This window comes from Melitaea cinxia, chromosome 22 (genome assembly GCF_905220565.1).
Source record: "Melitaea cinxia chromosome 22, ilMelCinx1.1, whole genome shotgun sequence".
In the NCBI taxonomy this organism is placed as follows: Eukaryota; Metazoa; Arthropoda; class Insecta; order Lepidoptera; family Nymphalidae; genus Melitaea; species Melitaea cinxia.
In genome coordinates this window covers 9,620,653-9,637,597 of record NC_059415.1, presented here as the reverse complement: position 1 = coordinate 9,637,597, position 16,945 = coordinate 9,620,653, and the positions used below count along the sequence as shown (strand labels likewise).

The following is a 16,945-nucleotide window of genomic DNA, read 5'->3' as shown; positions in this document are numbered from 1 at the left end:
AACTGTCACCAACCTGCTTGCCCAGCATGGTTCGCGCATGTTTCGCACATAGTTCGCAACATTTTTGATTATACCACTATCAATATATAATTATTTCTATTCATGAATATTGCAGTAGATATACCTTTAATTGAGGTACAGAGCAGGAAATTTTCTGCTCACAATATGAAGCAGCCCGACTGGGGAAGTACCTCGACCTTACAGAAGATCACAGCTAAATAATACTGCTTTCAAGCAGTTTTGTGTTCCTGTGGTAAGGTGACCAGAGCTCATGGGGGGTATGGGTTGGGTCGGCAACGCGTTTGCGATGCTTCTGGAGTTGCAGACGTAATCGCTTACCATCAGGTGACCCGTACGCTTGTTTGCCGACCTAGTTATATAAAAAAAAAACCTAAAAATTAAATTACAATGTAATCTTAACGGTCTACTTAAATGAACACTACAATTTTTTTTTTTTTTTTTGTATAAATTTCTTAAGGTTTTAATTTTTTAAATTGTTTACAGATTATTCAGAAGAACTATTTATAAATGAAGATGACAGAATGGACTTTCTAACAGGTGATTTAATGTGCAAATTATTGAAATAAATTAAGTAAGCAGTGTGGATACGGCAGTAAAGAATATAAGTCTAATATAGCCTTCTTTTCCCGTGGGTGTCGTAAGAGGCGACTAAGGGATAACACAGTTCCGCTACCACCTTGGAACTTAAAAAGCCGACCGATGGCGGGATAACCATCCAACTGCTGGCTTTGAAATACACAGGCTCAAGACGGGCAGCAGCGTCTTCGGTGCGACAAAGCCAGCCCTGCGGTCACCAACCCGCCTGCCCAGCGTGGTGACTATGGGCAACACACATGAGTTCACGCCATTTTTGGCGCGTTGTGGAGGCCTATGTCCAGCAATGGACAGCGATAGGCTGAAATTATGATGATGAAGTAATAATTTCTCTTTAACAATAACTATAATTAACATTTCTTTCACATTACTGTACCGATTCGAGAGTTTTATTGTTTTTAGTTAATTATAACTTGATTAAAACGTTTTAATTTATAAATAACACAATAAACATTCTTAAAACTCAAGTCACGTGTCGGAGGTGACACACCAACTCCTTCTTTTTTCTCTGTATACATACAATAGATCAAGCTTTCGAGGTAACTCTTAGAGTTTTTGATACGATTTTACTAGTATTAAATTGTTATTTATAATTTTACTTCAATTAATAGGTTTAATTTTATTAACATTTTTTGTATCTCTTCTTATCCCATTAATTTAACATTTATATTTTTTATTACCAGACAACCAATTACCGATCCATCCTGTATTCGGCAAACTAGTGTTTCCAAACGAAACAGCGTTAAAGAAACGCGAGCGAACATTAGAACAAACGTTCAAACAATACTATGAGAATCTGACTCCATTACCTATTGACGGATATACGTAAGTACAATTTTTTATTTTTTAGAAACTGTTATAAACTCAAACAACACTAATTCAGTAGAGACGCTCCGGACAAGACACCGCGTTGGCGTTCGGTGGTTTATGGCTGTTGCGCCGGTGGTTGCGGGTTCAATCCCCGCACATGACAAACATTTGTATTGGCCATACATATGTTTGCCGTAGTCTGGATTTTTGTGCAGACCTTGTCGGTCTTCCAACCGTGCCTCGGAGAGCACCGTAAGCCGTCGGTCTCGGTTGTTATCATAAATACCTGTTACTCATAGTCGAGAATATATCCGCCAACCCGCATTGGAGCAGCGTGGTGTATTAAGCTATGATCCTTCTCCTACCTAGGGAAAGAGGCTTATGCCCAGCAGTGGGATATTACAGGCTGAAGCGTTAGCGTAAAGTGTAACTCGGATAAGAAGGCGAAATTAAAAACAGACACAGTACAGTAAATAATTTTTTGGTCGCAAACGAAAAAAAAAATCGACTTCAATTATATCGACAAGTAATACAACATAGGTAGACGAAAAATTATAAATAATAATCATAGCCACACTGTAAGCATCAGGTTTCGATTAAAACAAGAATCATCAAAATCGGTACATCCAGTGAAAAGTTAAACGGTATGTATATAAAACGGTCGCTCGACGAAAAAATAGTCAAGTAAATACGCGCTATTTTATGAACTCTAAAATTACTTCTCAGATCTCAATTAACTTTAAAAGAGTCCACATGGCAGGCACCAACCATTCGATTAAAAAAAATAATCGAAATCGGTCCACCCAGTCAATAACAATAACCTTTGCTCGGTAAAAACATTATAATTTTACATGTATTTTTAAGCGTGGGAACGCCCATGATATCATTAATGTACAGAAAATTTTGTTGTAGACCTACACACAAACAAAAAAACTTGGTGCAACTAATAATTACCTACAGTGGGCAGCTTGTCGTCTTTGTTAATTTACATTTTTTGATTGTTTAAAACAACTGAATACTAATTTCGTTATATAAACATCTAAACTATATTACTTTTAACAGTAAAATATATATTTTTCGTAAATTAATCATATATCTCATATACCAGCCAAACCTCATAAGAAATTTTTTTAAACATTCAAATTAAGTATTCCTAAATTTTACCAATCAGCAATTCTCTTACCTCCGCCATTCTAAATGATTCCTAACAAAGATCCCATTTTCATATTAATCGATGAAAACATTTTCATAAAGATTATACCTGAAACGGGTCAACACAATCGGGTTATAAATACAATGGGTCAGATAAGGTCACCCGAGGTCGTTTCGAGGCGTCTAAGGTCAATATTGTAGGTCACGTCCAGTAAAGAGGACGCGGATACAGCGTGCAAGGTCGAGTCGTACTAAGCAACGGTTATAAGTGTCACGATGTGACCTCATTTTGTGTCCTGTGACATTTGGAGTCATAATACAAAGAAATTTTCTTTTTTTGCGATAAAATCAGCCTTTGTACGTATTTTTCAAGAAGAAATAAATAAATGAAGACAAAATAAAATTAGACAAAGGCCAGTTATTCAAAACAATTTTTAAATATAAATTGTTTAAATAAATCGTTAATAATTTATAACGATTTGATAAACTTTTCAGACATTTAAATTTGAATGTTTATTTTGTGGTTTTCACGCACTTTCTAATTGTTTTTGTTTTTTTTTCTTGATTTCGTTTTTTTTTTGCATTTTGTTCGTGGTTTAAAAAAAATTAAATTGTTTTACAAAAATCTCTACAATGTACAGAATATTATGTTTATTTATACGTGTAAAATTTTGAAGACGATAGGTATGCAATTTAAAAAATTGGTTTTCAATTTTTAAATAAATGTCTAACTTTAAAGAAGATACGATTAAATTTCTATGTAAAATGTAGGTCAGAATGAAAGTAAATCACTGAGTGATTATCACTCTCGCTTTCACTGTACGTTATTGTTATTTTTACCCGACTGCAAAGGAAGGCATGAAATTAAAGGATAAGTCAAATCATTATCTCTTTGTGCATGTTAAGTACGATGTTACATAAAATTTCGAAGGACCACCGTATTGATATTTATTGGTGTGTGTAATGGCTGTTTTTTGTTATTATTATTATTACTTTATTTTACTACATAGAGATTAATTTAACACTATAGAGGGATCTTGCTCAGTTTTAATATAGTTCTTAGCGACTTCGAGACTGTTTTACTAACATATTATTTACTAGCTGTGCCCGCGACTTTGTCCGCGTAAAATTTAACAAAAAAGTTATTGTTCAGTTCGCAGTGTTATAAAACCAATAATTTAAATAATTTAAACTTAAGCCCTACTATTTGAAGTCGGTTTTTTTTTTCGTTTGCGAACAATCACAATTACAAATTTAAAAAATCTATTTTGAATACCGTAATTCCGGTATTTAAAAAAAGAAGCACAATATCCACTAATATATTCATAAGCCATAAACATTTGTCACTATAGAGTAAACTTTTATAGTACTAGGTTTCGCGGAAAGTTCACACGTCACGTCACACGATTTTTACGTCACTCTTACGTCAAATGACGCTCGCTTGACGTCACAGTCGACGTCAGGTAAAAAGTGATCCTAGCTGTTTTACTTTTACTATCGTCGTATGATGACGCCATGTAATCTAGAATAGTTTTTATAGTGGGTCATAAAAGCGAAGTTTATATTATAGAAAATTTTTATTGTCGTTTTACTGTTGTTTTTCTTTTCACCGTTCTGGGTTAGTTGTTTGCTAAACTTAAATTTTATTTGTTATTGTTTAAACTAAAAATGTAATACTAGTGTAACGCAAGCTTTCTAATAAATAATTTGTGTGTCGTAATATGATCGAATATTGTTCAGACACACAGTTTCGATCATCAATATCTCATTACATTTTGTTTTTCAATAAACGCTTCATATTCATCGGCCTCCAGAGGATGCCAAGCCTGTGTTGAGTGTCCGGAAAGAGACACAACGCACAAACGCTAAAACATTTGTCGAAAAAATATTTATTGTATGCATTAAAACCTTTAATGTATTTTTAAACTGACTACTTATAATGACACTATCATATTTCAACACAATTATTAGGTATCAATAATAGAGTATCTCAAAATTCAATTCAAATTTTCTCGTATATCTAAAATGATATGGAAAAAAAATAAAAAATTTGAAACTATATTTACACATGTTTACGTTGCATAATTTCAAACGAAGTTTATCTTACGAATTTCCAGCGAATTTATTTAAATATTCTTTGGAACTGGTTATTCCCGGTGTTAAGATATCAAGTAAATATGATGCAATTATTTTGTGGAATTGATTTACTTAAAAATATTTGTGATTTATTATTATTTACCTCACAAACAGGAAAATTATGTTGTTATATATTTTTTTCAATTGTTACATCGTCATTTTATCAATAAACACTAAAAAATTGTAAGTGAAAGAAGGGCTCATTTCAACTAATTTGTATGTGTTGAATTATGTAGAAGTTTATAGTAAATTAAAAAACTATTCGGTAAATTAAAGAACTATTCGGCTTTCATAAGGGTGAATATTAAATTAAAAAAAAATATACTATTATTTTATTCTTTATTTTTTGCATTATCTCGGCTAATAACCACTAAGCCGGGTGGGTAGTCGATGAAAGGGGCCTAAGCCAAATGTACATCAACGGATTAGTGAATAAAGGATTATTAACAAATGTACATCGACGGGTTAGTGAATAAAGGATTTTTAATTTTTTTACAGAGTATTCTTTATTATGATTTATATTTTTTCTATAATCTCGGCTAATAGCCACTAAGCCGGGTAGTCGATGACACGGGCCTAAGTCAAATATACATCAACGGGTAAGCGAATAAAGGATTATTATATTATTATTATGAATGCACCGAAAAATACGATGTCGGAGACTGTTATGAACTACTCGTAAAATAATTTATATAACTCGTAAAACAAATATTTCTAGCCAGCGGACCTTTGACATAGGGAAAGTCTAATACATTATAACATTCAATTTTTATTCTTAATTTTTGCCAAATAGTCAAAGCTAAGGTAATCCAATGGTCATAATTTATCAATCATTACGAAAACAATTTGAAGAATTTTGTCAAATAATAAATAAATTTGAAAATGACCAATTTTGAAAGTTAATCCTTGATTATTGTTTATGTACCATTATTTTTTTAAAGATAACAATCCAAATAATATTTTATTCGATTCATATCGTAATGGTAAAATTATAGTGTCTTACATGTGCTCTATAACTTTCGATTGATTCAGCCTGTAACATCTCACTGCTAGGTCGCTTTCTGACTTGACTTTCTGACTTTCCGACAATTTAACGTGCTCTCCGATACACGGTTGGTGACTAACAAGGATCGACCTCGAAACCGATATATTTGACTAGCCCGTTGGCTCAGTTTGTAGTGACCCTGCTTTCTGCTCCGGGGGTTGTGGATTCGATTCCCACCACGAGTCTGGGTGTAATATGAATATTTATTTATATATTTATTATTTATAAGTATATTTATCGAAAAAAAATGTAGCTATATACCAGTTGGCGGTTACCTATAACACTAGCATTAAGTTGCTTACTTTAGGAACAGACGACCGTGTGTGTGTATTGTGTAGATATTTATTTATTATTTATCACGAGCGGGAATCGAACCCGCAAACCGTCGGTGTTTAGGGGCACACGCAACACTACACTAGAACCGGTGTTGCTTTGTACCTGTTAATTTGTTGCAAATAAACGATTTATTTATGTGTATGTCATTTGCAGTGAGCAGATAACCTCAATGGTTGACAAGTCTCGAGTGGTAGTGATAGTGGGTTCGGCGGGTTGCGGTAAATCGACGCGGGTTCCCGCTGCGATACTGAAGCACTGCGGGGCGGAAACGACAGTTATAGTGAGCGAACCCAGGCGGGTTGCCGCCTTAGGGCTCGCTCAGAGGGTTGCTGACGAAATGTGTGAAGAGGTATGTTATTTATTTATTTTGTAATTTTTGAAGTATAACTTCGTAACGCACGCTTGACTTGATGAGTAAAAGTGTGATCGGGCGAGGCTAACGAAAGTTGAGAGGGAAAGATATAAGTTAGTGAAGCTAGAAAGAGATAGTTATGTTTCGTAAGTTTTACTTCAGTCGTGTGGTCTAAAGCGCGCTCGTTTTTTTTTTTAATTTATTTTGGGGGTAGTCCGTTAATCACGTGACGCTCGAAAGAGGGGAATATATCAAGTTTTATTTTTCGTTGAACTCGCGATTTCTAAAAAAACACGTGTTTTTTATATGGAACTAAAACCTTAGCAAATATTTTATTTTAAAAATTTCAAAAGTGCTTTCGTCAAGTCAGTGTCTAAATTTGATCAAGATCTGACAAATCGTTTTTGAGCTATCCCCAAAAAAATGCGTATTGGTAATCTATATCAATAAAAATAAATAAAATTGAAATGTCTGTTTGTAATATTAAAATAACCGCTTTTTACTAAATGCATATGGATGTATGATGTACACGGCACATATACCAAAATAACAATTTTTATCTATTTGTCTGTCTGTCAGTTTGTTCTTAATCTCTGAAACGGCTGGACCGATTTTGACGGGACTTTCACTAGCAAATAGCTAATGTAATAACGAGTAACTTAGGCTACTTTTGTTTTAGAAATCTATTTAACTGAACAATAACTTTTTTATTAAATTCCACGCGGACGAAGTTGCGGGCACTGCTAGTTTATTATATCTTGTTGTAGTACATCTAGTTGTTTTCGTGTATGAGAACAAATACAATTATTTATTTTTCTGACTATTGCTTATTAGTTTACAATATTTTCTTCAAAAATGAATTAATTTTCCAGGTAGGGGAATCTATTGGATACCAAGTACGTCTCCAATCCAAACCACCCCGACCTCCCGGTGGAGCTGTTTTGTACTGTACGTCTGGAGTTCTACTGAGAAGATTACAATTTAACCCAGGTATGTTTTTTTGCTGTGTGGCTACGGCACTAAAGAATTTAGCCACCCCCTCTCTTCCCGTGGGTGTCGTAAGAGGCGACTAAAGGATAACAAGGTTCCACAAACATCTTGGAACTTAAGAAGCCGACCGATGGCGGGATAGCCATCCAACTGCTGGCTTTGAAATACACAGGCCAAAGACGGGCAGCAGCGTCTTCGGTGCGACAAAGCCAGTACTGCGGTCACCAACCCGCCTGCCCAGCGTGGTGACTATGGGCAAAACACATGAGTTCACGTTATTTTTGGCGTAAACTTGTGGAGGCCTATGTCCAGCAGTGGACTGTATAGGCTGTAATGAATGAATGAATGTTTTATTTGTTACATTAGAACTTTATTAGAAATATAAGGCGGTCGTCCATAACTCAGGTTTTTTTTAATATTATTTATAAACAGGTAAGTGAAGTACCTCGACCTTACAGAAGATCACAACTAAGAAATACTGTTTTCGAACAGTGTTGTGTTCCTGTTGGTGAGCTCATGGGGGGAATTGGGGATAGGGTTGGTAACGGGTGGGTGGTAACGTGCTTGCGATGCTTCTGGTGTTGCAGGTGTCTTTTTTTATGTCACTACCTGATGGTAAGAGATTACCCTAGCCTATAGACGCCTGCAACACCAGAAGCATCGCAAGCGCGTTGCCGACCTAATCCCCAATCCCCCCAGGAGCTCTGGTCACCTTACTCACCAACAGGAACACAAACTGCATGAAAACAGTATTATTTTGCGTATATGTAACCAAACCAAATGTCCGTTTGAATATTTTGACTAGCCTGTTGGCGCAGATTGCAGTACTCTCGGTGTGTAATATATAATATTTATCTTTTTTTTTAATGTTTTTATCTCTAAACTATTTCTACCTCTTCCAACTCTCAGTAAAGAAGGGAGGGTCAGATTGCATTCATTATTTGGAATACTGATTGTTTTATCCATTCATTCTGCAGAATCTACATTCCGAATCAGTGGTAGCTTTACTTTTAACTATGATAAATTACAAGAAATCTAAATTTAATTTGTAAAATGACGATATGAAAGTGCTTTCGAACCCTCCTATAATAAAGCAAATTTTGATTTTTGATTCAATCAATCATTCACTCATTCATTAATTTATTCATTAATTTATTCGTTCACTCGTTCTTTCATTTATTCATTAACTAATTCATTCATTTATTCACTCACTCATTCATTCATTCATTCATTCATTCATTCATTCATTAACTTCGCAGGTCTCCACGGTTGTTCGCACGTTATCATCGACGAAGCTCACGAGCGCGATGTCAACACAGACATAACTCTATTACTACTAAAGCGAGCTCTCGACATAAATCCCGAATTAAAAGTCATTGTCATGAGCGCCACTTTGGATACCGAGGTTTTTACTAAGTAAGTTTTTTTTATGTTACATCACATAATTAATTAAGTTTTACATGAAAAATTTTCATATTTTTCGGGAAACTAACGGTAGGTGAAGTCCTTAAAAATGTATTTATCAACAGCGTTGAGACTAACATTAGTTATATTTTTTGTAGTTATTTTTATAGTGTATCTATTAGAAAGTGTTTGCGTTAAGTAGTTACTGTCATTAACAATTTTGATAAGTGGTTACTAGTGATGTTCCGGATATCCGTATCCGTATATCCGCGGCAAAAATGAGGTTGGTATCCGTATCCGTAACTTTTCTAGCGGATCTTTTACGGATCTTTTATTAATTTCCAAATTCAATTGACAGGATAAAATGCTTCATAATAACTTAGATTAGGTGATTAAGTAGTATAATTTAAAAAATTACATTCTGATTATTTTTCTTAAAATAATAATACTTCTTAAAATCAACTATTTGGCACCTTTTATTGCAAATATAAATATTAGTAAGTTACCATACTAATAGTATATAACTCAAAGATACTATATCAACTACCTATCTTATCAAAATCACCATTACACATAGAAAGTTATGACATATATATAAGCGAAAGGTCACTCACTCCTCACTTGTGATGATGTGTGAATTGGAAAACTTTGTGACACATTGATTTCAATGCAGGCGTAGTCGCGGGCACAGCTAGTTACTTTTATAAATATAAGAAAACGAAACAAATAATTCTTCATTGAAACAAATTTTTCGGATTTTATCGCGGTTTATTATGTTTATTTGATGCTCGACGTTTTCTGAATCTGGTTGCTAAACAAAAGTAATACGCGCGCAGTGCAAGTCGAAACCTGTCCTGCCCGTCTTTGTGGTTGACATGACGTCAACTATCGTTTCAAGGTCACGCGCCAACACCGATTGAGTGAATAAATAAAGATCCGTATCCGCGGATATTGACGCTAAATATCCGTATCCGTGGATATGCATTTTTGGTGATCCGGCACATCACTAGTGATTACCAAGTTTATAAAGGTTTTAAACAAAATTTATATGTTTTCACTGCAGGTTGGAATCGATTTAATTCTCTTTCAACCGAGTCTAATATGATGTAATTTCTTAAGAAATAATTTCAAGGTTGTAATTTTTTTTTTACTTTTTAAAATTTAGTACCTTAGTAAATTCAAAACGGGCGCTATTCTGAAAATAAAATTTCTAAATTGTACTTTTGAAGTAAAACTTCTTTACGTACGCTTGGCTTGGGGAGTTAGCTGGTGTATGCGTGACGAGAGCGTTATAAAAATTGTGATCGGGCGAATGGAGCAAGAGAGAGAGATGCGAGCACAAATTTTCTTTCTCTTTTTCTCTCAATACATGTTTCTTATATCTAAGATACAGTGCAGGATTATTGTGCAGAAGTTTTACTTCAGTCGTGTGGTCTAAAGTTTGTTCAATACTCTCATAACATTTATTTTAATATTTTGAAATACTTCTTATGCCAGCTATTTCGACGACTGCCCCATAATAGAAGTACCGGGAAAGACGTACCCTGTGGAAGAGTTGCACTTGCCGGATATTCGACGGAAATTCGACTTGGACCTGCCCAACAGCTTAGAAAACTCCTATGGAGATTACAAAAAGCCTCGGGTTAATTGTCAAGAGGTATGTTGATTTATATGTAGAAACTAGCTGCACCACGTGATTTCACCCACGTATTTTCAGATCCCGTGGGAATGTCGGGATAAAAGTAGCCTATGTGTTATTCTTGACCTACTGTCTACGAACCAAGTTTTATTAAAATCGGTCCAATAGTTTTTGCATGAAAGAGTAACAAACATATATAATACATACATCCTCACAGACGTTCATATTTACGCCTCATATTACGCTTGCAACGCCAGAAGCATCGCTAGCGCGTCGCCGATCTACCCCGACTACCCCCGCCCCCTCGCTCTGGTCACCTAACTCATCCCAGGAACACATCATCGCATATAATCAGTATTATTTATCTCTGATCTTCTGTAAGGTCGATGTACTACCCCGGTCGGGCTGCTCCATATTTTGGGCAGGAAATTGCCTCCTGTGTATCTCAGTTATGAACAACATACTGCAAAAAATTGTATATTTACTTATTTGTCGTTTCCTTTATTGTCAAGACAAAATTTGTATACAAGAAAATTAAAGAGCGAGTGAGCCAAATGAGCACAGATGATTTCGCCAATGATGTTCTTATTTTTTTTTTTATGCACTAGGTCGGCAAACAAGCGTACGGCTCACCTGATGGTAAGCGATTACCGTAGCTTATAGACGCCTGCAACACCAGAAGTATCGCAAACGCGTTGCCGACCAAATCCCCAATCCCCCCAGTAGCTCTGGTCACCTTACTCACCAACAGGAACACAATACTGCTTGAAAACAGTATTATTTAGCTGTGATCTTCTGTAAGGTCGAGGTACTACCCCAGTCGGGCTGCTCCATATTTTGAGCAGGAAAATCCTGCTGTCGATGTAAATATTAGTTTTTTTTTCAAATGTCACTCGAATTTAAATGTAGCCACATGACAAGCCAGCTTTGGAACATAGAAATAATGATCAAATTCAACACTCGGTAATAAGTTGACAGCACAAAAAAGTACCGTCGAACTCAGAACCTCCTTTTTTGACTAATTAAAAATGAAATAAAAAAGGGTTTTCAATATAAATAAATTTGTTAATTTTCCAGATTGTGGAAGTGATAGAAGCCGTTGCCGAAACTCAACAAGAAGGCGCAATACTAGTGTTCCTGCCCGGCTGGGCCGAAATTAAACAAACGAAGATGTTACTCGACGAGTTATACGAAGACTCAACATTACACATAATATTGCCTGTTCATTCTAGGTGAGTTCACAATAAAACTACATCTTTTGGTTTATCTGTGCCCTTTGTGAATTGTCAATTAAATACTTGGCGCATACTTTTCCGGTTAAAAATTGTATGATATTAATCCTCGATACAATTTCATAATATAATTATAACAAACGAAAAAGTAATATTTTTTAATATATGTTGTTTACACAGTTTGACGGATTTTTTTTGATTTTTTATTTTGCATAGGGTGGAAAATGTATTAAAACTATTTATTTAATGTTATAAAAAAAATAGCTGTTGGTTCTAATTGATATGAAAATCCATAAAATACAAAAAAAAATCTGTATAAAGCCTAAATACTTTAGACCGGAGTTGTATGTCCACAGTTTATCAACAGAGAATGAAACAAAAATGTTCCGAACTTCGTGCCCTGGTGTCCGCAAGATAGTATTAGCCACTAATATAAGTAATATATAAATGTAATGACTCATAAAAACCGCATTTTCCATAGTTTATCATCAGAGGAACAAACCAAAATGTTCGCAACTCCGGCTCCTGGTATCCGCAAGATAGTACTAGCCACTAATATAGCTGAAACATCAATAACTATACCCGACGTAGTTCACGTCATAGACGGTGGAGCTCAAAAGGAAAACAGGATCAATGAAATCACTGGTATGAATTTATATTTGTATTTTTTTTATATATTACTAATTACTTGTGATTAGCATATTAATGCAGTTTTAATGGCCCGGCTTGCTGCAGGTTTGGGTTCGATCCCTGCCTGAATGTGGGTATAAATCTGTAAGTATAATTCCAGCTATGTAGCTATATCAGTCGACCGTCTTTGTATGTAATAGATAGTTATTCACTTATTTGAACTCCATAAACGTCATCTGTCTCGTGAATTGTCAAATGTATAAAGTTGATATAACCATAAATTTTCTAATTATTATTATTTTTTAAATATTAGCGTTATTTGCTTGATATTTTTTGGGGGGCGTGAGGAATAGGCTTAAAACTCTTCATTCACCATCGTAAAGGGATGATCCTCCGACCAGACGGGTGTTGCGTCTGATGGGCTACTGCCCCGATGGTTGTTTTCGGATTCTTGTATATATCTTCAATCTTCCGATAACTTTAATGTCGCAATGTAGGTTCTTAATTCGTATGTTGCGAGATAGCTGTAACTACATTTTGTTTCGTAAAAACCTGCAAAGCATTGCAAAATTTTGAAAAAAAAAGTAACATATTATTTATTTATTCTTCATAGAACACCGAAATACAGACACATATAGAAAACATACAGAACAAGATGCCAAGAACAATTTGGAATGCCCTTCCGGCTTCCGTTTTTCCAACTAATTATAACTTGGGTATCTTCAAATCAAGAGTGAATAGGCATCTTCTAGGCAAGCGCGCCCCATCTTGGCTGCATCTTCACTTACCATCAGGTGAGATCGCAGTCAAGCGCTAGTCTATATATTTAAAAAAAAATGTACAAAGGCGATCTTATCGCTAAAGAGCTATTTCTTCCAGATAACCTTTATTTGTTGTGTGGCTACGGCATTAAAGAATATGGTCACCCCATCTCTTCCAGTGGGTGTCGTAAGAGGCGGTTATTTATTTTAACACAGTTCCACTACCACCTAGGGGCTTAAAAAGCCGACCGATGGCGGGATAACCATCCAACTGCTTGCTTTGAAATACACAGGCCGAAGACGGGCAGCAGCGTCTTCGGTGCGACAAAGCCAGTACTGCGGTCACCAACCCGCCTGCCCAGCGTGGTGACTATGGGCAACACACATGAGTTCACGCCATTTGTAGAGGCCTGTGTCCAGCAGTGGACTGCGATAGGCTGAAATGATGATGATGATGAACCTTTATTTAGCGATTCATTTTTTATTTATATATGTATGCCTATTGTGAATAATCGTATTATTATAACTTTTTACAGGTTCGACAACATTAGAAACCGTTTGGGTGTCTCAAGCTGGAGCAGAACAGAGGGCCGGTAGAGCGGGCCGAGTGAAGCCGGGTGAGATGGCTTGTTTTATACCTAACGCTAGCTGTATCTCGCGGCGTCACCCGCGTTCTTATATAGCATATAGCAGCGCTCGGCAAACTTGTTCGGCCAAGGGCAATGTACATATTTTGTCGTTTGTCGACTTGTCCACTTTATATGTATTCAGTCCGTATTCGTATTTCGTAGTTTATATGTGTTACGTAAAATTAAAATATTATGGCTAATCATTCGATTGAATTGAGAACCTCCTTATTTTTTTAAATCGGCTAAAAATCCACTCATGATCAATATTTGTGTGTAACTGTGGACCATATAAATGTCTGAACCATAGAATAATTCTGTGTCTATGCCTGGCCGCTTGTGCTTGAGTAGGGCTTTACATATTACCGAAGGCAATTGAGTATGAAGTAGAGTATAACAGCAGGAAACTGTATTAAAAACAAACAGATTACTTGTATTATGACAATAAGCATTCTGCCATTTTCTTTATTTGAAAACGAAAAAGACAGCATATATATAGCATATTTGTCAGCACTTGCGCTGCCGTAGGCAATACACAACTAGCAAGGAATTTATAAACAACAGATACACCGACCGTGGCGACCGGTGGCGTCACACCTAGCACATCGTTCGATAGTCACCTACCCTCACTCATTATATTGCTCGAGTCATTCTAACGTGTATAACACAACCGGAGCAACCGCAGCTAAAGCTCACACGCGCCTAGGCCTCCCCGAGCCCTCCCAGAGGTCTCCCCTTCTTCTATCACGGCTGGTGTCTTTAGTACCCGGCCCCTCTCACCAGTGACGCTGTAAAGGCCGATAGGGCTAAAGCACTTTACAAATCGAAAAAAAGCAGCTAAAGCAGTCTTGCCTTGGCACGCTGCAGATGTTGTATCCTGCTAATAGTTTAACCTAGACGCTTTTGATAATTAATTTGTGCAAACTAATTAATAGTTACATAAAAGTCGGTGTGTCAGTTTCTGGGAACAAATGCAAAACTTGTTGTACTCTGAACGTTTGTGTTGTTCTTAGTTACGGGCTAACTATAAAATTCCTACTATTTCTACGACCTTTAAAAGTCTATTGATGCCGTATTCTCAATAATCTGTGCCCATTATTCTGGATGAATGAATGAATGAACAAATACAACACGATAGTGCAGTCAATTATATAAGGAGTACTAATTCATATGTAAATATCTTCACAGGCTACTGCTACAAAATGTACACGGAACGCAAGGAAATGGAGCTCGCTCCGTACACAACGCCTGAGATACTCAGGTATTGTCTCTTTATTATACATTAAAATTGAAACTGCCTAATAGATTATATCTTTTATTATTTTTGGAGTACTCTGGATTAGTGGTACGAGTAGTCGCCTAAAGCACCGATGGTTAACGGGTTCGATTCCCGCTCGGGATGAATATTTATATTTTCGGGTTTATGTCTGTCCTTCTGAGCCTCGGAGCTACGTGCCTCGGAGAGCACGTTAAGCCCTCGGTCCCGGTTGTTATCATAAATTCTTGATAGGTTGGTCGTTCCTAGGGTAAGCAACTTAATGATTGTTTAAACAGCCAACTGATATAAATATGTATATACTACACCTATATTAAGTCCAAAATCGAACCCACAATCCACGGAGCAGAAAGCAGGGTCACTACAAACTGAGCCATCGAACTAGTCACTAATTAATTTTAAAATAACCGTCCACAGGATACCTCTAGAACAAATAGTGCTCGAGAGTAAGTCCTACGCTCCGGACGAAAAAGTTGAAAGTTTCCTGTCTAAACTACCGGAACCGCCGAACAAATACGCCGTACAGATGGCCGTCAACGATCTCATCGATCTTGGTAATTATATTTTTTAGGTATTAAATTAATCTAGTGGTCGCCCAGTGGTCGAAATTCGACCATAATTAATTAAAATTATAAGTTTGAACGTTATTAAGGTTCTGTTGTCAAAGACTATACTTCTATAATAATAAACAAAAGATTATATATGCGTGTGTGTCAAATACACGGTAGTGTGTATAATGTTTTTTTTTTCTTGATTTAATGTATCTTTATGCATAATTAAAAAAAAATTAATAGCATTCTGCACTCCTCTATATAAACTACTAGCTTACATGGCGAACTTCGTACTGCCATAAAGACTCAATTTCGTTTTGTATTCGTATGAACTTTTTGCAGTAAAACAAAATTTTTAATAAAACTAAATAGACACCTTCATAAACATTTTTGAATATCATATTGAACCGTGGCGCCGTCTATAGTGAGTTCTTTACAGAGACCCGTAACTATTCAAAGTTTCATATTACAATGAAAATCTTTGACAGGAGACGACACCATGCTATTATTAATACCTACGATTTTATTTTTTTCACTTCATTCCACGGTTCGCTTAAACCGAAAATAAAAATCATCATATCAAAAATTTCGCTCTAGCGGGTACATCGTTCCATAGCTTAATTGGCTAGAGCGCCGACACGGTCAGTCGGAGACGCGGGTTCGAATCCCGCTGGAGCGGTCAATTTTTGATATGATATTCAATAATTGTGTTTGCTCGCAAACGAAAAAAAAACCGACTTCAATTACATCGAAGAGTAATACAACGTAGATCGACGAAAAAATAGTAATACTTTGTTCGTATTCCATATAACGCGACATTATAAAATTGTAGAATTATATAATGTCCTACTGTTATTTCTAACATTTTGTTAGCGATTGTAGGCAAAAATTTCATAAAAGGCCCGTCGTCGATTCGCGCGAAGCGCTGACATCGCTTATTACGGCGGGTTTTTTAGTTGAAGCGGATTTATATTGAATTACGGTTTATGTCTTTTTTATTAAAAATATGTAATGTTCATGTTTTCACACAGCTCCGATGCACGACTGGAGTTTACCCCTTCAGATCAACTGTCTAAATAGGCACAAAAAGGCTTACTAGTCTAAGAAATATATTATTACTATATCAAATTGTAAATAAATGAATGCAATAACGCCATCTATCGGAACCTAATTGCGTTATTAGAAAACGTCTGAACGCCATCTCTAACAAGGTCATTCGTTCAGTAGATTTTACTGTTCAATTTTTTCATTCCGGGGCCTTAAATGAAAATCGATTCTTAAGGAGAAAACTCCAAAAACAGTCAAGTAAATACGCCATATCAGATATAGCTCAAAAAGTTCGAGTCAAATCTCAATTATATTTAAATGGGACCACATGACAAGCACCACC

General features: G+C 35.9%; 1 protein-coding gene across 1 annotated transcript in view; it reads left to right on the top strand.

Annotated features, from left to right (window-relative positions):
- The window catches only part of LOC123664721 (ATP-dependent RNA helicase DHX30-like), a 42,593-nt gene that overhangs the window by 13,327 nt on the left and 12,321 nt on the right, over positions 1 to 16,945 (top strand). Inside the window, exons 7-17 of the mRNA XM_045599219.1 lie at positions 505 to 558; positions 1,299 to 1,440; positions 6,248 to 6,443; positions 7,319 to 7,436; positions 8,696 to 8,852; positions 10,338 to 10,497; positions 11,557 to 11,711; positions 12,193 to 12,356; positions 13,639 to 13,719; positions 14,917 to 14,989; positions 15,422 to 15,558. Of these exons, the coding sequence (XP_045455175.1) occupies positions 505 to 558; positions 1,299 to 1,440; positions 6,248 to 6,443; positions 7,319 to 7,436; positions 8,696 to 8,852; positions 10,338 to 10,497; positions 11,557 to 11,711; positions 12,193 to 12,356; positions 13,639 to 13,719; positions 14,917 to 14,989; positions 15,422 to 15,558 (1,437 nt within the window). The remainder of the gene's footprint in view (positions 1 to 504; positions 559 to 1,298; positions 1,441 to 6,247; positions 6,444 to 7,318; positions 7,437 to 8,695; positions 8,853 to 10,337; positions 10,498 to 11,556; positions 11,712 to 12,192; positions 12,357 to 13,638; positions 13,720 to 14,916; positions 14,990 to 15,421; positions 15,559 to 16,945) is intronic.